The sequence below is a fragment of the Engystomops pustulosus genome, chromosome 1 (genome assembly GCF_040894005.1).
Source record: "Engystomops pustulosus chromosome 1, aEngPut4.maternal, whole genome shotgun sequence".
Classification (NCBI taxonomy): Eukaryota; Metazoa; Chordata; class Amphibia; order Anura; family Leptodactylidae; genus Engystomops; species Engystomops pustulosus.
The window spans coordinates 199265682-199292731 of NC_092411.1; the positions used below are offsets into that span (position 1 = coordinate 199265682).

The 27050-nt window shown below is 37.2% G+C and overlaps 1 protein-coding gene across 2 annotated transcripts in view; it reads left to right on the forward strand.

The window, feature by feature from the left end:
- Positions 1–27050, forward strand: part of GRID2 (glutamate ionotropic receptor delta type subunit 2) — a 716446-nt gene that overhangs the window by 494956 nt on the left and 194440 nt on the right. For both annotated transcript variants that reach the window (XR_011849003.1, XM_072117803.1), the window contains exon 10: positions 16184–16381. Coding sequence is in view for 1 of the 2 variants with exons in the window: in XM_072117803.1 (XP_071973904.1) it covers positions 16184–16381 (198 nt within the window). In the remaining variant the exon portion in view is untranslated. The remainder of the gene's footprint in view (positions 1–16183; positions 16382–27050) is intronic.

The window sequence follows — 27050 nt, forward strand, 5'->3', positions numbered from 1 at the left end:
ATCCTGAGGCTGTCTCGTTTTAGTCCATCTATTACAATGTGCGATTTGCACATGGTAATAGATGATGTGGAAAATCCCCATATACTGGCGTACTAGATTTAATATAAAAATAAATAAACAAGTTAAATCATAAACATGTAAGGTATCACCGCATCCCAAAATGTCCAGTATATCAAAACATAAAACTTAGCGGAAAATAGCGCCCAGATGTCCAAAATGCTGCTTTTTCACCATTCTGCAGAGTATAAAAAATTTTACAAAAAGTGATCAAAAGTTCATACAGTCCTCAAAATGGTAGCAATGAAAAGATAACAAAAGGTTTAATTTTTAAAAAAATTGCATTAAAACACAATAAAACCTGTATAAATTTAGTTTCCCTGTGATTCTACAGAACCAAACAATAAAGTAAAGGTGTTATTTGGAGTGCACTGTGAAAGTCGTAAAAACCCAGGCCACAAGAAAATGGTGCAAATGCGCTTTTAACCGATTTCATAGCATTTGGAACTTTCTTTCCGCTTTCTACTACAAGGCATGAAATCTTTAACACCATCAATGCGAAGTGGAAATTGTTATGCAAAAATGAGTCCCCACACATTTCTGTACACAGAAATAGAAAAGTTAGAGATTTTTGAAGGTGCGGAGAGAAAAATGAATGAAAAAATGCCTTAAAGGACACCTGTCATCAGGTCTGTGTCACTTGTCCTGTCACTACTACCTGTTGGAGCAGCTCACAAGGATCCCATCCCAGCCTTTATCTAGTTATTTCATACATTATTCATTGTAAAATCACATATTTTTTTATCAAGTAAATGAAGCTGGTCACATGGTCAGAGGAAGTGATGTCACTCCTGTTACCCCTCCCCTCTCCTCCCCCTGCTCATGTCTGTGTGTAATGTATAGTAAATGCTGCATCCTCCTAATATACAGGTGAGAGACACAGACATCAGCTACACATGAATCTGACATGTTCTGCTGTAACATGGCTGCCTGGAGCTGCTGTGTCTCTCCTAAACACACACACATGCACACACAGGCTGAAGGGGGCGTGGCCACCAGCACCAGGAAGCACATCATTATACAAATATACTAATTTTCCCCAGTCATGCCAACTTTATGCCAAGTGAGTGTGGAGGGGCGAGAAGGAGGCTGTACCCAGCTGTGGTGTGGGTCACCAGGCAGGATTAACATCACAATACATCATGTACACAATGCACCAACATATGATAAATCTGTAAGTATCTAAGGCAAAACCAAATGATATATTCACTACTATATTTGGTAACAAAAGCAACATCTGGGAATCTGGGAGTTGCTAAAGTTATTAAGAAAACAGAAGAATTGTGTGTTGCACCAGTTTGTGCTAAATTGTGCAAAGTGTTTGAACCTTTTACAATTTTTTTACCCTCTATTGAAAAGTTGGTGGTAAGTATGTGAAACTACTGTAAGAATCATTAGGTGACACTTTTCAAAGAGTCACAAAATTTACTGACTTTCAGTTCCACATCTGATCTGTACTTTGGCTCTGAGTTCATAGGCATGAGCAGAAGCATTAAATAGTTTGATATTTGGAGGCAAAATCCCCTGCTCTTTCTCCTGGTTTCCTTGTAGAGAACAGAGCCCGCTACAGAACAACTTACATCACTGGTTTCCATACTGGAGTCAGGAGCCTTTGAGAGAGGAAAGCATGCCATGGGGGGAATTCATTAAGACTGGCATTTAGAACACCAGTCTTAAAATTCCCCCAGTGGTGCTTCGGTGACTGTATTCACTAAAACACTCCAGCATCTTAAAGGTCTCTTAAAATACATATTTGCACCAGTTTTGAACGGTAGTACAAATTTAAGAGTTTTGTACTATAATCTCCGTTGTTTTTTTGTTTCCGCCCAGCCCATCATAAAGCCAAACCAAACTACCGAAACCACAACAAAGTATATTTGACAAAAAAGTGTTTATGTGCTCTTTCTTTATATGTACAACACATAATCTGACAATGCTGTTGCCTTCATACGATCCACAATCTATTCAATATGATACTTTTTACTTATCTTCTGGCTTTCAACATGGTCTTGGACACATGAGCTAGCACCTACAAAACGGCATACACCTGCAATGTTTTGGAGGCCATGCCTCTTTCTTTGGGCCTGCCGCCCTTCTTCCCTCCGCAACACGCCCATAGAGGAGTAAGGGTTGGAGAATGCATGAAGCCGGCGGAGTGAGGGACATTCATGTGGTTTCTCTACCAGAAAACTGGTGGCAGGTAACCTTGCAGCATGTCCTGTAAATGGCCTGAACTGCTATTTAGAGACCAGATCTATTAAACTGGCTTCCCAGTTTTCTGTCTGACTTTGCACTAGAAAGAACATCTTTAGAGCTGGCACATGAATTTAAGAAGTGCCTGCACCAGTCTTGTGCTGCGGCTGCTCTGTATCCAACAAGACATAAAAATGTGCACCAAAAGGGGTGTGTTAGTGCTTAGTCACAGTTTGCCACACATTTTATACAGCGACTCCACAGAAATGTGCCGCATGCTATATGTTAAAGGTGCAATCAGCAAGCAAAAAATCTTTGGAAAGTTACTCTGTGACCAAATATATCAATGGATAGTAGCAGAAAAGTAGACAGTTAAAAGATATAAAAATTTTTATTTTATTTTAATCCTCTAAAAAGTACTACATGTACAAATGATCAATGCTCACACAAAGTATCAAAAATAATGCCCAATACAGAACCCTAGTGTAGACATACAAAAACACTTATAACCAACAATCATAGGTATCCTTATAGAAGATAGTCAGTTGCAAAAGTATAGCATTTGGTAATCTAGATATCTCTATGGATATCTTGTGCCCCTCCCCCCCTCCGCAGAGGGGAGGAGATTGGGACCGGAAAGTCCTGCAGAGAGAGGTGAGGTGGATTTACTTGCTAAATACGGTGGCATCTGGTGGTCTCAATATACAGATGCAATATGCCTGTTTTATCTAAATAGCTTTGGTTAACCCCCTTTGGCTATCATACGCAGCACTGTATCCCCACTTTTAGGTGATTTTCTATGTGGATGAGCTATTGGAATATGGTATATTTGGGCCTTGGCATAGCACAAATAATTTTTCTTCCGTTTTTAACCACTCTCTAGCTCTCCACTCATAGTACAATTAAATATCATCATATACTAACATATCGATACACCTACCTAACTACTAGCACGTTATACATCTGTCTACTCTGTCTGTTAAGAGTAACCAGCTTGGTTACTTATTCTCACGTAGTGATTATTATTTATCTCCAAGTTGCCAATCTGAACATCTTTTTAGACTGGTATTACAAACGTGCCAGAAGATAAATATGTTATCCATCCACTTTTATCTGTGCCTATACATTCGGGATATTTAGCTATACCTGTAAGAGCAGTTCAGCGCACTTGAGATGTAACCACGCAGGCGCAGCTTCAGAGGTTGCTAAGGCAACCTCCGCAATGTATCCTCCAGCCGCTACCTCGGAAGTGATATGGGGCACTTCCGGTTCAGAAACCAGCGCGGCTACTGCTGTGGCGAGTGATGAGAAAACTGGTGACCTATCGGTAAGTCCACCATGAACGGAAGACGTCACAGGGGGGTGGGCATCTTCTTAATCTGGCTCACACTTGGGAAAGGCATCACACGCCAATAATACTCTGTGAACACAAGGCGCTGTCGGTGGGTGAGGGCACTGAACACCTTATTTTGAACTATACCACCACCCTTCGGTAAGCATGACCAATTTTACCCTACCCCACTTAAGTATGTTCACTATTTCCAGGGCCATCTTAAGAATTCTCCCTCTGATTAAACTTGTTGTGGGAACGGGTCAGGGAGGTGTGATGATGTTTATTTAGGACAAGACACAGTACTTGTGGGACTGCCCTTGTAAGGGCGGCAGTTTTTCTGGGGTATAGGGTGAGCTTATGCAGGGCCTCACACCCTCCCCCATTGGTCTACTATAAAGAGAAGAAAGGACTCCCTCCCGTCCCTGGCTTTTTTGCTATTGGTATCTACAATTTGTGGGTAAGAAGGATCCCTTGGGGTCTTACATCGAGACTACTTCTAGGTTAGGTAATCCGTAGAGATATCTAGCTTACCATATGCCAATACTTTTGCAACTGACTATCTTCTATACGGATACCTGTGATTGTTGGTAATAAGTGTTTTTGTACGTCTACACTAGGGCGTTATTTTTGATACTTTGTGTGAGAATTGATTAATGGTACATGTAGTACCAATCAGCACAGTTATATATCATAATTCTTATTTTATCAATCCATGCAAACAATGTCCAGAAAAATAGTAAGAGAAAAGATATGTGGAGTTTAAGGGGTTAACCAAAAAATCCTCCCCTGGCCACTGAATCATTTATTCACTGCAAAATCACAAGACAATATTATGTGAAAATGCTATTGCTATTTAATTAGTCGAAAGTAGAGTTAAAATGGAAAGTTTAAGACGTTCAGGAGTTTCCATGTAGTGGGTTTTATTCATATCAAATACATGTGTATAGATCTGGTAATGAATTCACAAAACATGGGTATGGACATAAACAGATTACTCAGATCTGGGCAACACCAGTGACAAATTATTTTTCAAGAGCAATTAATATCTTATCTTGCTGAGCGATTGAGAGTTTGTTTACAATTCTGGGGACATTTTTTCTATGGTGACAGCCAGTGTTCCGTGTATCTTGCCATTTTTTACACAGCACTCGAGACACTTTTAAAAACAGTCCACAGCATGAACTGGACACTCTTAGTAAGAAATGGGCACATTTCGAGAACTCATTGGAGCAAGCACAGTTCTGCCCCTGAATGGTTTTGTGTATTCCAAGAAATACAACAACATTATTTATAAATAAAAAAAATATCATAGTATCAGACCAGACTTTGCTGTTTACCCGCAAAAAGTCATTTTATCTTATTTTCCAAATGAGCTTCTTAGTGGTCAAGATATGTGACTGCACTTAATGGTGCACACGTTTTCTTATTTCTATGTAGGATGTGGGAAGTGGTGCTGGAGGTTTTGGGCAGCAGAAAGAGAAATAAACGTTATCTTTGACCAAAGGGGGTGCAGCATTGTATAAGTTTGTAAAAGATTGTATAAATTTGTTAAAGCTGACACCTGCTGCTCAAGGCACCATGTCCTAACTGGTGTGAAGAAATGCCATTTGCCATACTGTACATTCAGGGCTGTATTCGCACAGCTGTGTGCACAGGCCCAGGTGAAGGTGGGGGAAGCGCTCCTCACCCCTCTTCCCTCTAGAAGATCCGGCTCGGACACTCCGTGTGCTAACTGCATCATGAGCATGGGACATAGAACTCTATGGGGGCCACAAATTATGCAACCAAATCATGGGCCCCCGAAGGCCGTTGATGTTGAGCCGGGACAATATTCTCTGATATTCTACTCTAATAATCCATAATAATAACTTGCTTTTAACACTGAAATACAAAATAATATAGACTTCTATCAAAAGCAGAAGATTGAGCAGAGATGGCATAATATTTCTTGATAATTGTATTTTTATATGATAATTTGGCATGTACAAGGTCACATTAAAAGTGGATTATAGTTAAGAAGCCATATATGACAAATAGAAGAAGATTAACACAGTTACGGTTCCTGGATCTATGAGAATCCATGGTTTATCAAGATGGATTTTTATGTTAGATTTTCTTTAAATGGATTATAATATATACTGATTAATTATTTCACATAATTTTGTAAAGTTATAGCTGTTAGATTGAAAAAAGTTCCATAGAATAGAGTACAATGTAGAGTTCCTTCATTTATCAATACATCCTCAAAACTGACAGTCTCATCTCTCATATTCCTTTATATTCCCTAATTAGGCTGTATGCATGATGTAATTCAAAATGGCAGCTCACCAAGATCTGCAAATGAGCTGCCACTAGTACTAAAGGGACATTCACACAACAAAATAGGATATATTAAAGGAGACAAATGAAGTTCATCAAAGCAAGAGCTGGGAAGCTGTAGCAATCCAATTGTATTTTGTGTCTAGGCTAAAATCCAACAAGTTAATTTTCAGAAATGATTATTATTCTTCAGCTTATGCCCTGTTAATACTTACATCAAGACTTCTGTCAAATCTCCCATTTCCAGTGGGTACATTTTTAAGGAATTGAAGAAAGCATGAAAAAGTCTAATTGATAACTTCAAACATATCAGAGTAAATATCATCCAAGCATTCATGTTACATTGAAAGGGAGTTCATGCAATGGTACAGTGTGATAGAGCACCGTATATTGCATTGTAAAATAACTACTGTATATATTTGCATATAAGGTGACTCAAGTATAAGCAGAGGCTAATTTTAACACAAATTACAGGGAAACCTTATTGACTCGAGCATTAGCCTAGGGATGTTTGCATTTTTTGCAGCCTCCTCAAGTAATGTAATGCCTACTGTCTTCCCCCAGTAATGAAATCAACTTACATACTCACCTTCTGATGCTTTTCGTTCTCCTCTATGCTCCACATGGCTCCTCTTCCTTCTCCACTTCAAAAGTGGATTGACTCGAGTATAAGCCTAGGGATGTATGCATTTTTTGCAGCCTCCTCAAGTAATGTAATGCCTAGTGGCTTCCCCCAGTAATGAAATCAACTTACATACTCACCTTCTATGCTCCACATGGCTCCTCTTCCTTCTCCACTTCACTTGTAACAGTGCGGGCGGAGAAGCCTCCATGAGCTCTGCCCTCTGCACACACTATGATGAAGTGTTGTCACCGTGTTATGTGCTCTATCGTAGCATCCTATTTATTCATGTGGTTAAGGAAGGTTCTAGACTTAAGCACAAGTCCTTATGGACAAATGGCTTAACTTCCCCAGTAGCCATCTACCACTAAACTAGGGTCTAAATTCAAATAACAAGAATGCAAAGTGGCTTCTGCATGTACACTGTTGACCTTAGGCGTGTGTGCAGTGAAGACAAGTCATATTTTCCTGTCATCAGTGAAGTTGTAGACAGATGCCAAGAGTGGCATAGATGAGCCCAATGAGACTCATCTTTAGGTAAGTGTAAATATTTTTTGCTTCAATATGCACACAAATAGAGTCAGCATATGGCTAGATGGGACAATAAGCCCTGTGATCCATAAGGACTAAAGGATAGTTAAGTGTCCTTATTATTCCTGACAGGTTCCCTTTGACGTATTTACAATTAAAGATATTTAGTCATTTGAATCCCTTCTTACAGAACATTTAATGAATACTTATTGGTGAGCCTATTTTAAATATTGCTAATCTGTATCCTATCATGTAACTAGCATTCCTCAACACAAGTATATTTTTGAGATTTAAATGAAGAATTCTTGACTGGAAATGTTCATAGTAGTTACTCTTCGTAATATATAGGACTGAATTAACCCCCTGACAAATTGCAAAAGACAGGTTTCATCTAGGCAGCTGAATGTGCAGCTGAGTACTACTGAATACATGTCTCTCTCACATTGTAAGGTTTTGACAGATAGAAAGATAGATAGATTGTAAAAGGTGATAAATATGCATTAGAGATGGACACAATGATTGAATCAGACATTCTAGAAAACTATGATCATGTTAAAAGAAGTCAATGTCTGGTCACTTAGAAATTATTATACGTATTTCTGCTTTATTATACACTACAATCTGTTAAAAAGGTACATACATTGTTACATCTGCTTTTATAAATAGCTTTCTATGGTGATTAGAATTTGGAACTCAATATCTCATAATTGTTCTCACACAGTGGATAAGGAAAGTATTCAGATCCCTTTTAAGTTTTTCACTCTTTGTTTCACTGCAACTAATTGCTAATTTATTAAACAAAAAAACAGAAATATTATATGGTCAGAAGTATTCAGACCATTTGCTGTAACACTCATATTTAACTCACATGCTGTCAATTTCTTTATGATCCTCCTTGAGATTGTTCTACTCCTTTATTGAAGTCCAGCTATTTTTAGTTAAACTGACTGGACCTGATTAGGAAAGGCACACACCTGTCTAAATAAGACCTCACAGTTCACAGTGCATGTCAGAGCACATGAGAATCATGACCTCTAAGGAACTGCCCAAGGAGCTCATAGACAGACTTGTGGTAAGGCACATATCTGGCCATAAGTACAAAAGAATTTCTGCAGCATATAAGGTTCCTAAGAGCACAGTGGCCTCCAGAATTCTTAAATGGAAATGTTAGTTTGAGACTACCACAACTATTCCTTGTGCCTTAGTGAGAGAGGTATAGAATCCAAAGATTACTGTGGTTGAGCTCCAGAGATGAAGGCTTTATGGCGAGTGTGCCAATGAAGCCTCTCCTCAGTGCAAGTTATATAGAAGCCTGTATACAGTTTGCAAACAACAAAAATATCAAAACGTTAAGATAAAATGTGTTAAAAAACACATACATAAATAAACACATAAAATAAAAAATGCATTAGGTAACCAATCTATCAAATAATAATTATCCTACACATTATATGTCAAAGCCTAAAAAAATTCTAAATCACAACTTTTTTGCCATTTTACCATTCAATATTTTATATAATTAGGGTAGAAAGTGATCAAGGGTATACCTTACAATTCTGCGGTATGAAGCAAGGTGCACCAAAATAAAAATGGTGCACAATTCATTGCATTGCCGGGTCAGTCAGATAATTGAAGACCATGCACCAGTGTTCAATTATATGGCGCATTCTGAAAACTCAAAAGTGTGCAGGGTGTGCAGTTTGCACCAGTTTTGATAAACTTGGACCAATATATTTAAATTTCGATATTGTAGCTGTGCTTGGGTTACGGGATATTTATGGTTACAGGGCCAATATCTAACACTGTCTGCAGCTTTGCATGGCCAAAACAGTTTGTAGACTCTATTAAAAGGAAACCTACTATTAGATCTACCTATTAAGGTAGATCTAGTAGTAGGTTCCCAATAACATCCTAAGCCCTAAACTGTTTCCCTATTCCTATAATACTTTCTAACCTAACCTACACTTTAACTAATATACTAATTTTCTGCAGAGGCTTTTGGGGCATGGAGTAGTCGCTCCGAGCAGTGGAAGCATAGGCTACTCCACATCCCAGCAGCCTCTGCTGTCCCTCCTACCTGTGCACTGTAGTTAAAGATTCTGTTGCTCCAGCTTCAGTTACAGCCGGAGAGATGATGTGCATGTGTGCGCGTTGCACTGAACCCAGAGTTACTGTGCATGTGTAGAGCTCTGTGTGCCAGGAAGGAAGCTTCAACTAGGGCTTGCTGGCAGGAGGGACAGCAGAAGCTACTGGAGCATGCAGTAGACTTTCCATCCGCTACCCAGAGACTACTCCACACCCCAGCAGTCTCTGCTGTCCCTCCCACCTGCGCATCCTAGTCAAAGGTTCTGTTGCTTCAGTTCTAGCTGGAGCGATGATGTCTACATGCGTGTGTTGCACTGATCCCAGAGTTACTGCACATGTGTAGAGCTCTGCGTACCAGCGGTTTGACGTAAGCTTCAACTAGAAGGTGCAGGTAGGAGAAAGCTACTGGAGCATGGAGTAGCCTTTGCTTTGCTCCCGCTACCCGGAGACTACTCCACACCTCAGTAGCCTCTGGAAAGTTAGTATATTAGTTAGATAAAGTTTAGAAAGTATTATAGGGTTAGGAAAGGACAATTTAATGCTTAGAATGTTACTGGGAACCTACCATCAGATCTAGCTTAATAAGTTCATTCCTGATGGGTGGTTTCCTTTAATGGAGTGGTGCATGATCTTCACAGTAAAGTGCTGTGGTTCTTCCCGTCCTACCAATCACTGCAATTATTTACTTGGGTAGGTGTAGACTGCAGCCAATGTAACTGTAGAATTCGTTTGAATTGAAGCAGTCAGTCAGTGGGGTGCCAGGTGTGCCCCCTCCACTGATATTGATCATCTATACAAAGTATACCTCTGATTGATAAAAATAAATAACAACACTTATCCAGCATGGTTAAGATTTCTTTAAAACACCTGATATTAGGAGAGGAGAGTGAGTCTTCAAGTATGCACAAGTTGTCCTTTGCTGACAATAATTTGATGGAAAACATGGGAAATCATACAATGGCTTTGAAAGCTTATAATTGTCTTCTGACATTTTATTAGAAATTACCCTGACACTATCAAAATTAAAATGGAACCTCTCGCCTGGCATTTGAGTTAATTTTCTAGAATAGGATAAAGGTTTTAAAGTAAAATTAGAAATTAAGCGGAAAAGTTATAATTTTAGTTTGTGGTGTAGGTGTGCAGCTGCACGACAAATGTCACAATGTTTAAGGTAAAATAATGTCTAAATACCATAAATCTGACATACTCTGTGTAAGAATTAAAATTGCATTACATCGCCAGCCATCAATGAATTTCCAGTAAACAGGAAAAAAAACTATAATAGCAAATTCTTTTGGTGTATTTGAATACTTTACCAGCAGGCAAAACATTCTAATTAACTTTATAAATTAATTTTCAACTGAAGATATTAGGGCACATTTACTTACCCAGTCCTGTCGCAATCCCCGAGGTGTGTTGTCCGACGAGGACACTAAGCAATACACTAAGATTGTGCACCCGATATCCTGCATGTGTCACTTCCCCGCTGAGGTCCTCCGGAGTTCATCTTCTTTTTCCCAGTGTATATGAATGCATGTCTTACGACACAATTTGAATTTTAAATTCTGCACTTAGTCCCATTCAGTCGGGTTTTCCGACGGCCACGCCCCCCGATTTGTGCCGCATGAAAGTCGGCACGATTGTGCCAAAATCCGATAACATGCACCAAAAACCCCTGTTAAATGTGGCGCTAATAGATACTAGTAGTAACTATGGTCAAGTCCTGGAAGCGCTTTAAAAAGATACTGCAAATTGAGGGCTTTTTGCAAGAAACCCCACTATGGTGTAATCCACACCTCACGGAGCTTAGGAGGACCCCAGATTGGAAGTTTTGGTGGAGGTTAGGATTAAGATATGTGTCACAATTAATAAAGGAAGGTCAGATGCTGTCCTTCTTGGAGCTTAAGAGAATTTATGGATTGAAGGAGGGTGATTGGATTCGATACTTTCAATTATCACACGCTATTAAGGGCAATTCACACTCGCCTCACACTCACGAGGGAACACACGAATGTTTAAGCTTAATAAGGGAAGCAAAGAAACACAGTAAGATGATGTCAAAGATAAATAAGTTTATACGAATTAGTTTCACAAAGACAAGGATTCACTGGTACAGGAAGAAATGGGAGATAGTGGTAGGTGAGATGAGTGATACAGAATGGGACACTATACATAGAAACACCAAGATCGGATCCATTAACTGGAATCATAGATTAATACACTTCTTTTTTATTTACCAAATATATTACGCTCCACTGGTGTTAAATAAAATGAATATAAGAAGCGACTCCAGATGCTGGAAATGCGCGTCTATGGGTGCAGATTTCCTTCATCTGGCCTGGCAATGCCCAGGTATTCTCAATTTTTGGAAAGAGGTCTTCCAACGAATCTCGGATGTGCTGCAAATTGACTTGACTCCATCTATCCAGACCGCAGTGTTGGGTCTGGTAAAAGATGGGGATGGGGTTATTGGTCACAAAAATCTTATTATTAAACTGCTCAATATTGCACTTGTGTGTATAGAGCAGAAATGGGGAGCTAGTGAGTACCCTGTGGTGGACGCCTGGTTCAAGCTATCCCTGCAAGTAAAAACCTACGAAGAACTATGGTTTAGAAAAGGGAAGAGGGGGAAATAAAAACCAAGCTCTGGGAAAAATGGAAGGGAAATGAGTAGCATCCATCCTCTCCCTTTCTTTCTATCCCTTTTTATTTTTTTTTATTTTTTTTCTCTTCTGCCGGGGGACCAGGGGGGCGGGAGGGGGGTAAGGTCACTATTGTGATTAGTATTGTTTGTGGTATGAAGTCAGGAGAGTTATAACTTTGGTTATTTGTACTTATGTGGGACAATCTGTGATGATCTTTTATAAGAGCTAAACTGAGTAAGGAAGGCTCAATGAGTCGTACCTCCTTTCTTGTTTGATGCTGTTTTCTGTGGGTGTCAGTAGACAAGAGAGTAGTTGAACCAGAGGAAAGTATTAGGAATCTATGGATTATTAATAATATGGTAACTGTACAATATGGTAACTGTAGAACTTTTTAATGTACTGTATTATACATGTAAAGTGAACATTTGAAGTACGACCATGTAATTTGTTTGCTGTGCCTACATACTTTGTTAACCCCTGACTTCGTTTGGCAATAAAAATGATTTATAAAAAAAAAATGTGGCGCTAATCTGAAACAGTCAGGAAACCCGACGTAAATGCGGTGTGCGAACCTTTCGTAAATGTGCCCCATTTTTGTAAAGGCAGTTAAAACTACAGGTTATTAACTTTGGAGCAGAGAGTGCATAAAGTTTGCAATGGACCACACTATAGATGTAACATTTGACAACAGTGATTGTGACCCAATTAACCCCTTACATTCTATGACTAAAAGTGGCCACTACATCAAAGTGTTGTTTCAATGGCTAGCAGACATCCACATGCCCATGTATTAAATATGGCCGTAATTTTCACAGCCCTGTGGATGAACTTAATTCCTGAGCCACAAATAATGGAGCAGGTCCTATTCCTATCCATTCTCTCTCTATTGTTATTGGCACATGACTGGGCCTCACGCACCAATGACCCACAAGCCCACAATTGAAAACATGGTGGCCTTAATCTATAAACAAATAGACTTGGATATACTGCTCTCATAGTTGTCCCTCACATCTACAGAATTACTGTAGAGATTTACAGTACTGTGACCCCTAAGGCTTCATTCGAACAGGTAGGTCCAGATAAAATGTATACTTTCTTTATTCTGTAGTTACATTTTGCTTTAATTCCATTTCCAGATGGCTAACACGCGAACCATTTAGTGTAATAACACATTTCCACAGCCACACTTCATTATTCATATGTTTGTCAATTACAAATATAACAATTTCCCTTACTAAAGAACGTTGTTAATTAGAACAGGTTACTCTTTATTGCCTTGAACATGGGCTACATTTCATTCCAAATGAAGCTCTGCCGACCAGCTGCTAAAACCTTGGAATTATGTAAATAATCTATTGTTTGTAATGGATTAATTAGTAGAGTAGTTTTTATTGTGACAAATAATCTTTGGACAAACTAAACTCCATATGGAGTTTTAGCAAACCTTCGTTTTAAATGGTTTTGGGTGACCATATATAGTGCTGCCCAGTCATACATTGTATGTGCTAAATGCCAGGCTGCACCCGTTCCCGCTATAGCAAATACAACACAAGCAGGTTGTATTATCTGCAGAAATCCTAATGCTGTGGTCATTAAAACAATAATTACAGTCAATGAGCTTCCTATCTATGGAATGTAAAGTTATTTGTGTAGGTTTCACCTCTAGCTTTCAACCTTCACAATCCAAAATGAGGTGTCCAGATGAGCAATACCAAAAAACAACCTGACTTTTCTTATTGAAATCCTTCCGCATATCTAGAATTCTGTGACCCTAGATTGTGGTCATAGGGTGATTAGCATTTTTAGTAAAACTGTTGCATTTTTACACGTTTCAATAAAAGTTGGTCTTATAGAGATTTAATGTGTTGGCTTGAGTATAGACAAAAAATGATAGATGGATAGATAGATAGATAGATAGATAGATAGATAGATAGCAGGTAACTTAAAGGGCTTCTTGAGAACCTAGTAATGAACCTTCTAGTTCTACATCAATAGGTCATGTGATACTATGAAAGATATACATGTGCTGTGACTGGCATGCATGAGGACAAGTTAGTAAATGAGCCGAAGCTGAGACCTATGCTGCTTAGCTATGATTCTGCTAACTATAAATCACTGTAATAAATTATCTTAAAGTATATAAAATCATTATGTTATAGACTTACTATTAGCGATGAGCATATCTGTTCATCAACTCAGTATGAAAATAGCAATTTTGAGGCACCAAATTAAATATGAATATTTTTTTAAAAATCTTGGAACAGATGTATAATGGATTTGTTAAAATGTCCATTGTTTTTTTTGATGATTTCCATTATTTTCCATTTGCTTATGTCTATTAGGCTTTCTATATTATTGTTTTAGTGAAAACTGAAAAGTAAAATATATATTTTTTTAACTTTACAACAGGAGATATTGCCTTTTTATTAAAAAAAACTGAGGGGGCTATATACCAATTTCCAGAGTAATGCAACATTGTTTTGAACTGAATAGATTTGGAATCGAATCTTACGAAAAACTTAGTAAAGCTGCAGCAAAGTAAATCTTGACAGATTCTCTCATCTCTAGTTACTGTGATAATACCAGTTCTAACATTTAGAACAATTATATGCAGTATAATGTGTTTCTAGTGTTTTTCTCATTGAATTAAGGATTAAAATGCGATTGGAAGGCTGTAAAAACAAACCTTTAAATCAAGTAACCAATTATTTGCAAAAGTACAAAATTTGGAATATGAGAAGCAATTATCTAATAGTCAAATAATTATGGAGTAAAACACGGTTTTATTTTGTGCTGATGGATATGGGAATGCAAATAGCACAACAACAGAGATCACAGACAGAGGAAAATATGAGCTGCAATCTAACCAAATAACAGAATTAATCCTCCTTATAATATGGATTATTAATGCAAAAACACAAAAACTTTTATGTTCTCCTTCATGAACATAAACAATTCAAAAATGGGCTTTAATGGTGTTTTATCAATAGACTACATTTATTTTTATAGCAGAATCACATTTTCTTGCCATGGACAAGGGATAGTGGGATAAAATGTGTATAAAATGGTTTGTTTGGTTTTGAAAAGCTGTTATACCCTATTACACAATTCTGGGTTAATTGAGAGAGATCTTCTGTGCATGATCCTTAGATCTTTGAAGAGTATCTCTTATTTTTTCAGTTTTTTTTTACACAGACAACCCATTGGAATGAACTGACACTATATAGTTCTTTATTTTATATCCCTTGTGGCAGGGCGGCAGTACAATCGAACACTTTCTGTCAAGTTTCCCCACAGAATACAGCTGATTGCTTCTAGTTCCAGTAGAGGACACGTTGTGATGTGACTATTGTTAGGGCAGACAAACTGGAGTGGAAAACAATTGAAAATAAATGTGTTCCCAAGATTACTTTATTCCAGTACACAAAAAACACACACAGCAGCTACATGGGTAAAATAAGGGTACAAATCGGACACAAAGACATGTAATTCCAATCAGTGAGTCCTTATTTGCAATATAAGGTACAAGAATAAAGATGTTTTTGCTGTATTCAGAATAAGAGACTGTTTTCTATGGTATTCCTTGCATCATTAAAAATGCAACTGCGTTCCTGCAACATGACAAATAAGTTCTGTGTATTTTACCCTATAAGAACAGGACTTCATTTATTCACTTGTGTCTTACTTAATAATAGATAAATAAACCTAAATTATATGGTGCTCTCATATTGTGCAGTATTTTACAGATCATGGGGTAAACAAAATAAGACAGAGTAATAACGTGGTCAGGTGAAATAATGGGAATGAGGGCCCTGCTCACAAGAACACTCAATTTACTTGGGCGAGATACATTTCCAGCAAAATTATTTACAATAAGGTACATTAAAATGTTCTTTGGCCAAGAATATTCCTTATTTGGAAGTCTAGTGGTTTTTTGCTAGTAAGAGTTGTAGTTTGTGCTTCAGAGCTGATTTATATAAAGTCAATAAGGTATAGTGTTAGTAAGCATGCTTGTTTATCCATAATGTTCATACTACGGTCTCATTCAGACGACTGAAATTGGTCTCTGATTTGTACCAAATGGGGCACCATTTGCGGCTGGATATTGTTCCCCCTTGATGCCTATGGCGCCAGGTAGTGGTGTGGGGAACACATGTTATCTCACCACACCATGACTGTGCATGGAAAAATATAGGACATATAATGCCGCCTGCGCTTCTCTATGGAGAGGGGAGTGGTAAGCAGCGCTTCTCCCCTTTAGGGTGCTGATGTGTGCTTACCCACCCGTATGCTTAAGTTCGGTAATAGCTGACATTTATAAATTTCATTTTCAATTTAACAGTGACATACCTGTATAATATTCCAAGAAAATACTCATAATATCTGTTTATTTTACAGGAAGAACCATTTGTAATGGTCTTAGAAAATGTATTGGGAAAGCCAAAGAAATACCAAGGATTTTCTATTGATGTCCTTGATGCCTTATCCAATTATTTGGGATTCAAGTATGAAATATATATTGCCCCAGATCACAAATATGGAAGTCCTCAGGAGGATGGAACCTGGAATGGGTTGATTGGTGAACTGGTTTTTAAGGTAAGGAAATCTAAAAGAAATATAAAGACATAATGTAATATGAATTATTCATGTTCTTGCTAGTTAAATGCTGTGCACTATATTTTATATCATACTATCGATCCACTTTCGAGTACATAAAGTACATACTATGTCATATTTACATACATACATACATGTATCTTGTTTAATTGTTACAGTAATTACATTAGATGTGGGTCAGATAGCTGTAACTATGATAGCTGTAACTATGCCAGTTTAATATGTGATTTCCAAGGTAATACATGTAAAATAGCCTACTTTGCTGCTTACTCTACCACTATGTTATTTTGTTTTCTACTGATGCAGGAAACATTAAATAAATACTGATGTTGCAACACTTTATTTAATACCCAAATTCTAAATAATAATCAGAAAAATTGCTTTATTAAGCAATAACTGGATGTTTCTATAACATTCTAATATTTCGTAAATCTACTGTTTTATTTTGTTGAGTTCATCTAATCCCATGCTGGGTTACTATAAAACAAATCTGGTGCTGATTTATCCAACAATGCTAAGGTTCCCCAATAGACTGCGGCCAGTGATTGACATTTTGGTCATTGCTCAAATCCTGTTTTGTGGGGGACAAGTAAATAAAGAACAATGGAGACTTGGAACAAAGGAGCAATAGGAGACTGGTGTGTATTATATATTTTATTAATTTTTAACCCATTTGAAGCCTTTTGAAAAAGAAATATTTTACCTTGTGGATAGCCCTTTTAATAATTTTAATGGAAAAGCTTCAGGTAGAATTATAGCACACAAGCTCAGAGGAGAACCCGTAGAAAATAAATGCATCAATATTATTTGGAATTTAATGGTGTACCTTGACTTAGTCAATACTAAGTTCAGCTCTGGTCTTCCATATTTTCACTTAAATTAGTTTCATTCCTGACATGTTCTGGGTATAACAAATTACATGTAAAAGGAAATAGGTAAAATAAATCCTTTTTTCAAGTAGCATCTAATATTTATTAACTGTAGCAATGAGAAATAGAGTTGCAGACCCAAGGTCACAGTTTCATTTACAAGCAAAAGGTAGATGTGATTAAAAAAATGCAACATTCAAAGACACTGAGAAGTGAACAGTGTTGACAAATGGGATCGGGAAACAGGAAGGTCATAAAAAAATACATTTTCGGAATTAACACTGTCCTTGAAAGGGCATAAATCAATAATAACCAAGCTTGTCCATAGGATTTCTCCATTGATCCTGTTAATGTGATATATATGAATGTCATATCCTCTTCAACACTGCTGCTAAAATGTATAAGAGATACATACATTTACATTTTTTGGCCAGTATACATCATTGTGGCATTTTATGCCCTTTTAGCATTTATCCTTACAAATTGCATTTTGATCTAACTGTATTGATTGATTCTTTAAATAAAAAAGAACTAATAAACTGTTTAGATGCATGATATGAACATGCTATAGGAGAGTCCAAACAGATTTGACTAAATGGTCAGTAACTTTTCAGACAACCTGTGCTCAATACAATTGCATTATACTCCTTTTAAAAACAATTATATGAATATTAAGGTCCACCACTAGAAGGTCCTTATCTAACTTTCAAATTTGCAGTCAATTCTCTGCTTGTAGTTGTGTTCCATTTCTAGAACGAGGATTCTGAGACGGAATACAGGAAGTAGATGGGTGGGCCTTACTACTCCAGCTCACTCCCAGCAGTTCAGCTCAGTGTATACAGCTCACATAAGCCTAATCCTTTTCTTTTACAAGCTATTACTCCTGCTGCTTCAATACATGCAGAGAACAGCAGGTAACATTACGTCTCCTATGCTCCAAGTTTCTGGGCGTTTCATAAAGCCTATTCGGTGCTGGATATGTGCTGTGTACAGGGACTATGGCCTTTCTTCCCAACTGAAAGTAAACTACTCCTACCTCTTATTATTTTTCTGCCGCAACATTCAAAATTTTACTTTTACCACAGGCTTGAAGTTATGGAAACATATTGGGGCACATTTACTAACAATGCCTCTTGAGTTTACCTGCACCTGAAATCATGAATGTGTTGCTCCCCCGCTCAGGTTCGACAGAGTTCACCATTTTTTTTTTGCAGTTCATCTATAATATAGGGTGTGCGACACAAGATACTATTTGGTTATGTTGATAATGAGCAATCATACATCTACAGGGGAAGATACATAACATTGAACATATTAAAAACATGTTTTTCAGCTGTGCTCAGTTAAAAAGATTCATTGAAAGTAAAAGTCTGGACCATACCACCAGGCTTTCACGCCCACAATCCCAGAGCGAACTAAGACCAGCAGTACCAGGAGACTGGGGAGAATAGCATGTCAAGATGCAATAGGTGATTTAGCTTTGATATATTGTATATGATTCTTTCAGTAAAGTGTTGTACACCTTAAAGTTGGGGGTGATCTTTCATGTCATTGTCTGGTTTCATTTACTACTTTTTGAGACATATTTGTCACAGTTTACACTGAGACATATAAATCTCAACTGAGACAAATATGGGACAAATATGTCTCAACTTGGACAACTATTTCTCAATTGGGACAAATATGTCTCAACTGGGCCAAATACTTCTCAATTGGGACAAATACATCTCAACTGGGACTAATAAGTCTCAAAAAGTTAATAAAACTAGACAATGAGGGGATAGATCACCACCATTGATTAAGACATATTTAAGAAACATGATAAAGGCTTTTCTACATCTGGTGAGTGCTACCTTCTTTTCTTTATTTTCCTGATACTGTTCTGAAAGTTAAACATTTTCATTACAACAGAGTAATGCAAAGGTTTATTTTTTATTTATTTAATTATGTCATACCACTGATCTTAGAACATCTCTTACCAAGAAAAAGGTAAAAAAGACACATTTGTATGTAAATTATGAATATAGGTTAATAGTGAGTTAACTAATATACGCTGGTAATTTGACCATCCCCAAAGAAAAACATCACTTATGAATGAAAAAATCTTTATTTTCAGATTAACCTTTATCTTGATGGTAGCATTTATGCCCACATTTATTAAAATATTTATGCCAGTTTTTTGTCTGACTTTGCACTAGAAATAATGGTGCAAACTGCTTGCACAGGTATTTATAAAATGTATGCACTAGTTTTGTGTTGTGGCTGCACTGTGTCTGACAGGACACTAAAAATGTGCACCTAAAGGGGTATGTTACTGTTTAGATGCACCGTGCTCAACAATTCTCTCCGACGTGCGTCACAATTGTGTCTGCGCCACAATTCTGCAGCATGGACAAAGAGCACCAGAAATAAATGGTGCATTCTGCTGAAGAACATGCACCACAATTAATAAATCTGGCGAACCCTGCACACAATTCAGAACAATAAATTTAGCAACAATTTCTACAACAACCAAAATAATTTGTGTGCTTATTTCGTCTCATGGTGTCATGGTTGAATATAAATACCCAAAACACTAGCTTTTACTTCATTTACTTCATGTAAATGAAAGATGGATTATTTCCATTTAATTTGACAAGTGAATGGCATCATTTCTGCATTTCATTTATCCCATAGTATAGATACCAATTTCCTAACAGGTGGAGCAGCCAAATATATCTTCAGCTGTCCCTGTTTTCACAGTTTACAGAGTGAAAGTTCGGGATAGCAAGTGACATTTATTTTAACAATACAATATTTTAATTGTTTATAGTTCCTTTTTATTTTTTCACAGAACATAAATTTATTAATCTGATATATAAATTGTACATCTTCTCATGGTGTACATTGTAAAGTCATTGGCCCATATTTATTTAAAAAAACTGTGCAGTCTGTACTATGTGCAGTTTACCAGTAAAGTGTGCGCCAGATTCGGACACTGCATGATAAATGTGACGCATGGTCTGACTGTGCACTGGAACGCCCCTTTCAGTGCAGAATTTTGTGTTGCTTCGGGTATAGTGCAGCTTTATAAATACATGTGCAAGCAGTTTGCACTGAAAGGAATGGGCAAAGTCCTAAAAAATCTGGTGCAGAGGCTTTAAAAAATGTGTCCCAGTGACTTAAATGTTATTCAATGCCTACAAATATATTGCTGAGAATCCAAGTGTCTAAATAATTGCATGCACAGATGCTGTATAGTGTCCCTGGGGTTCCGTATTACAGCTCAGTAGCCATATTGGTCTCATGTTATGATACCTATGTGAAGCAATATCTTTACTTTAAACTTTTATATTCCCCCAAAGTAATACCTTTGTATTATGATCATGGCCCATGCTAGAGTCCTTATCCTTATCAGTTTTAACCTTCCAACCAATCTTTATTTTCCTGTCACTTTATGTTGGGATAACTTTGGAATGCTTTAACATACCCTGATGATTTTGATTATGTTTTATTTTAGATTAAAAATTGGTTGATATGTTTTGCATTTATTTATGAAAAATACAGACATTTTTCAAAATGTCTTAAAATGTTAGCATTTTTAAACTTCAAAATGTTCTGATTTTTAGACCACTCAAATAGCTTAATGACAAATATTTTTTGAAAGTCTGATTTATTTTGGTATTATTTTTATTTTTAAGCATCTTCTTCTTTTTAAGATGTTATTTTTCACATTTTCATAAATATCACTAAAACTTACCTTGAGACTTACCAACTTAGGTTTTAAATGACTTTGGAGGCCTATATTTTAGAAAAACCCCATAAATTTTCCCAATTTTGAAACTAAATAAAGACTTATGCAAAATAACTTTAAGGAAGTTTTTTAACCCTTTAAATGTATCACAGGGGAAAACAAAATGGATTTGCAATTTACAAATTGTAATTTATTTGGACAATACATTAATTTAGCCAAAAAAATATATGAAATATATATTCACAGTGTAATAAATAGCAAAATGCATTGCAAAGTTTGATACCTAATTTCTCTTAAGTATGCCAATACCCAATATGTGGTAGTAACGTTCCGATAAAGCTATCAGTGTAACACTGCTACATCTGTTGTAGCACTAGGAGCTGCTTGCTTTAGTAAACAGGTCCTGATGCCATCTTTTGGGTGATAGGTCATCTTTAAAGGGAAGGAGCCCATTTGAGCTTTGCAGAGCAGAATTGCATTGTCACACTGTACCATCTTATAGGCTCTATATCAGACACTGGGATTGCCATTACAAAAATATAATGCTCTCAAACAAGGTACTAGGAATCCAATCGAGGGGGGAAGAGCCAGAAACCCTTCAATCAAGCACCCACTATCAAACTATCAAATGTCAGTTTGCATATTTTAGAAAAGGGTATTATCTGTATGGCACCAGCTCCGTTTGTGAGCCAGTGACATAACCTGATTATAATAGAACTACAGTTTGTGTGAGAGTCCCTTCCTGCAGTGTTATAAGATAAAAATGAAAGTAGCAAGCTCACCACTCCACCACTGGCGCAAGAAGAAAAGACTGGATGCTCCACAGGGTGAAATGAACAAAGGGAAATACTCCAGCACATTAACAGGTGTACTTCTAAAATAAATCATTTATTATCTTAATTGTCTAATATCCATTACAGGTATAGCATAGTATTATACAAACAGAATGTAGACCTAAGAGTTTCCATTGAACTTGAACATTATTTCCCCCTGTTTATTACTCCTCAGTATAGTAGTTGCAGTAAGGGGTTAAAATCTGTACAGGATACAAAGATATGTAATATATCTATATGCATAAGCCATTACACAGAGTACCTTATAAACTTGAGTATAAGCCGAGGTACCTAATCTTAACTACAAAAACTGTAAAAACCTATTGACTCGAGGATAAACCTAGGGTGGGAAATGCATTGGTCACTGCCTCCAACCAGTATATAGCTATCCAACCCCCTGGCTCTAGTATATAGCCTGCCAGCCCCTGCACTCAGTATATAGCCAGCCAATGCACACTAGTGTGTAGCCAGCAAGCCCCTGTCCCAAGTATCTAGCCAACCTTATATAGCCAGCAACCCCAGCCCCCAGTGTACAGCCAGCAAATGGCCACTAGTATATAGCCAGTAGCCCCTGCCCCAAGTATGTGAGGCCTATGAAAAAACTTTGTGCAATGCCAATGCAAACATTATGAAGTCAGCCACTTGCTGGTGGCGCAACTGCTTCAGCAGGTAGAATACTTCATTATGCATGTGTCAGCTTCTCATAAGGAGCAGGAGATGGAGCAGGAGCAACAAAATACATAAGAGGACCTGCAAGGGGCGTTGGAAAGGGGAGTACAGAGCTCTTTTTTTATAGATTCGAGTATTTGTCAAGTTAGGTTTTGTGAGCGCATCTTTTCGTGTTGAAAAACTCGGCTTATACTTGAGTATATATGATATTCATAGGAGAATGTTTATCAAAAAGGTATTTGATTTGAACATAGGAAATCTCTCATTCAAATTGTGAACAAAATCCTTATGAAATAAAACCATATTGTACCTGGGTGACAGGTTTGTTAGATTTTTTTTAATTATTGATTGTTCTAGAATGTATCTGCTATATTCAACAAGGTAAAATCTATGGTGCATTCTTGATGTTATAACAGATTGAACTGCAAGATTTTTGCCAGTGTGGACTTTCTCCACAGACCTAATTGACTTTATCTTACAACATCTCAAACAGAGTTTGGGGTCTTCAATGAGTAAAGAAGTGGATCTCCTTGAAACCTCACAAGACAGGTTCCTGTAAATTATGAGGTGCTTGTTGTGAAGATTGGAGACCTCCGCTTTAAATAATTCAAAAAAATAATTCAACAGCTTAATGCTTCCTAAAATACTGTCCACAGTTGTATATTATCAGAGGTACGGTATACGTTAAAGCTTATATACTTTTTTAATTAAAATTTGTGGCATTTTGGAGCCCAATATATTTGGTAATACTTATATGGAGTAAAGAAGTTATATTCCATTTCATCTTAACCTATGAACGTGCACAGCGGGGTCTCAGCAGCCTGGATGTGCCCACAGTAGAGCAAGCAATCATGCTGAATATATATCGCTTCTCATTTTTAAACCATGCTGCATGTCATGTGTCATAAATATAACATAAAAGATCCTTCAAAGTTTTACTACTGCTTTGTTGTTTAGGAACATTTTCTGGATTTCTGTGACAGACCTGCAGACACATTTTTATCTGTCACCTTTCTTCCAAGGGAGCTACCTTGTGAAATCACAGTTAGAAATACCCCATCTAAATGGATTGAAAACCATATTCACTTAAGCTTTTTGGTTTATGATGTGGAAAATGTGTGATGCCGCACAACAGATGTTTTTATTTTCTACATTCAACCTTTTATTGTTTTGTGTTCTGCACAGAGAGAAAGTGGCATGGAACAAAAACAACTCTTGTGGGATTTTGGAAGAATTATGTACATGTCAAAATACCTATTACACTTAATATTTTTTCTGTATTATCCCAATAAGTATTCTGGCATAGAATGTACATAACTACATTTGCAAACTGCTTTTACATGTATTTATGAAGTTTTTCCGCCAGTATTTTGTCATGATTGCTGTTTATCCACTACAACACAATGCGGTACACATAAATGAGCGTTCCGGTGCGCATTCCCATGGTGCACTAAATCTATGTTGGAAGTCCAACATAATTATGGTGCACACCCGATAAATACCACAAAAAAACTGGTGCACACAGTTTAAGTGCTTTCGGCGTCTGCAAGGTGCACCAGATTAATGAAGACCATGCTCCAGTCTTCATAAATTGGGTGCACTCTCCATGATATTTAGACAGTTTGCCTCACTATGAATATATGTGGCCCAATGTTATTTTTGGCTTTGGTTGTATTTTCCAATAATGTACAAGCATTTCCCAATTGAATACATAATAGATTGATTAGCTTTTTAACATTTTTATTAAAGCTGAATACACATGTTTTTGTGAGGTTAATTTGTTTTTGTCATGGTACTAAATCTATTTTATAGATTGTAATAGTTGTATAATTACCAGATATATTTTATTGAATGTTGAATTATTTAAAAAGGATTGGATGAACTAGTGAATGATTGATTGATTGTGAATATACTGTATCCTTTGAATACTTAATATATTGCAGAACAGTATTTCTGTGGTGCTTACAGGTAATCTACCTCTGGCTATCAATTACAAGAGTAGCAGTTCATGTAAAAGTTGAGAGGGACTTTATTAGGCTTATATTAATTCATTGTGGGGATCCAATGGGCTCTTAACCCCCTTTCATGAACTGAAAAATGATAGAATTCTTTTATCGCATAATTTTAAAAGCAGGTCTTTATTAATCTCTTCGCAGAATTGAGAAATAATTCAGGAGAGTCGATTGATATGAATTAGAGTTCAACGGTTTTGTATTGCAAGCACTCTATGGAATAATGTAGGACTTTTGTAATAATTAGCTCATTTGGTTTCAACTTTAAGTTATTTCTGATTTTATACAATTATTTGAGTGATGATAGCTTGTCTTAAGTGCAGGTAATATGGATACTGAATCTGAATGCCTGAAGAATGTAAAACTTTGTAGTATGATTAAAAAATAAATATCCTAGGAGTCTGTTCTACAGAAGATATCGCTCACACCCTGTGTTTTCCAATGCCCGTTAAGCTCCGGTGATGAGCTAAACTAGCATCTTCTCCAGATAGCAGACGGCTCTCTGTTCCACAATTGGAGAATACCACCTGAGCAGCACCTAGGTGATATCCGGGACCTGGCCAGATGTATCAGGGGCACATACCCCAGATATTTTGACCAGGCAATGCTCCTGGGGCCCAGCTTATATGTATCACCAGTAAACAAAAGCTGCAATGTGGTGCCTGCAACTGATGTCTACTTGTGTTGAGTAGACAAGAACTGCAAACTTCGGGCTTGAGGAAGGCTCACACTTTGAGCCGAAACGTCGCTTTGAATATAAAATAAATCCACTTATGTTTTGCAGAATTCCACGTCTGGAGTGCTGTTATTACCTTTCTATATATTATTTTTGGAGGACCTGAAGCCTGGCCCTAGTTAGCATGCACCCAGATTTTCTTTTTCAATTTCTGTGCTATTTGGATTACCTATATTTTTTTGTTTGAGCGGGAAGGGGGACCCTATTCAGAAGCTTTCTGTTGGACCCTGACTCTCTTAGCTATGCCCCTGCTCTACACCTTTTTATTTCTCAAGGTAAAAGATAGCAAGAAGGTCAATAGGACAATCTAGATTATAAACCAGAAACTGAGAATTATACATGTCTCAGCACATTTGTATTATGTTGATTGACATCTGGTGCTTACTTGAAATTAAGGGTACAGCTCTTAACCATTTCATTCCATCATTGAAGACTTGAGTTGTGTAGCATGGAAGCTCTTTTAATCTTCCTTCATTAATCTAAAGGTTTTAAAATGTATTTTGAAAAGCCTAAACTAGGAATTGCAAGGGTTACTGTTTTTTAAGCATCAGCCATTCCCTTTGTAATTGTGACTCATTTTTCTACTTATTTACAAGAGATGTTTGATATTTGTTGCTTTGTTTTCATTTAAATTAGCTCTAAATAATTTCAATGTAAATGATGTCTTCTTATTTTCTTACTTTTTGCTATATAATGTTCCTCTTGGACAATTTTCTGATGTTACACTTTGTTCTTCTGCGATCAAGGCATGTACATTTTTTTTCTAATTTATATTTTTTCCTTTGATACATTTTCTTTGGAACTTCAAGCCCTGCATCATAATGTTGGTTATTATGCTTTACTTTATCCGTATACTTAAAAAGTCATTCTACAACAGTGTTCCAGAAGTCAAGAAATGCGCTAAAATGGCTATGGAAACTTTATACACATAGTAAATAAAGTTTATTTCTTTTAGTTTAGCCCTAAAACAAAATCAAGTAATAGCTACACAAAAGCAATAGCTACAAAAACCCTTCTTTCAGAACTCGCTAATTTCTCTGAACGTGATCAAATTTCATGCTTCTGTGTTTGAAAACCATACCCAGAGTTGCCAATTATTGACAGCTCCCTTTCAGGATATTTTATTGGGAAAAGCTGGGTGTGAGTTTGAACTTGTTTTTTTGTACAGCTGTGGTTTGAGTGATAGACAGCTGAATCAGTCAGTGCAGGGGGAGAAGTGTCCATTAATCACTTTATATTCTGCCCAGTTCCATAAGAGGTTGCTGTTTACTGCTTGACTTGCTTGTGCTATTGTTACTTTAGCTTTTCTGTAAATCCGACTTCAGCTACACTTATTAACCATTCTATGTCTTATTGATTCTGTACCTTTTGCCGCCATCTTGGTTTTGTCCCACTTATGTCTGACTCCGCTTGCTTATATCTGTTGTGTATCCCTCAGTGTCCTGGATCTTCCAGTGTGACCCCGTTTTCCCTGTCTCAGACTTGTGTTTGTTTTTGGCTTGTTACTCTTCTGTGTTCTAGTGTAAACACTGGTCTATCTCTGATTTCCTGTTACCTGTCCGCTCGACCATCCAGTGGCTGCCAGATGAAGTAAGTTTTTCCGTGTCACCTTGTACGGTCACCCTTGTTAGGGTGGTTTTATCTGCTGTAGACAGGGCCATAGCCCGCAGAATAACCAGCTTGAATATGAAGGCCACGGAAGCTGTTGTTAGCCAGGTATAGAGTTTGGCTCTGATGGTTAAAAATCTGGCTCCCTTTGATTTCAGGTCAGTCTGTGTATGAACCTAAGGTTAGCC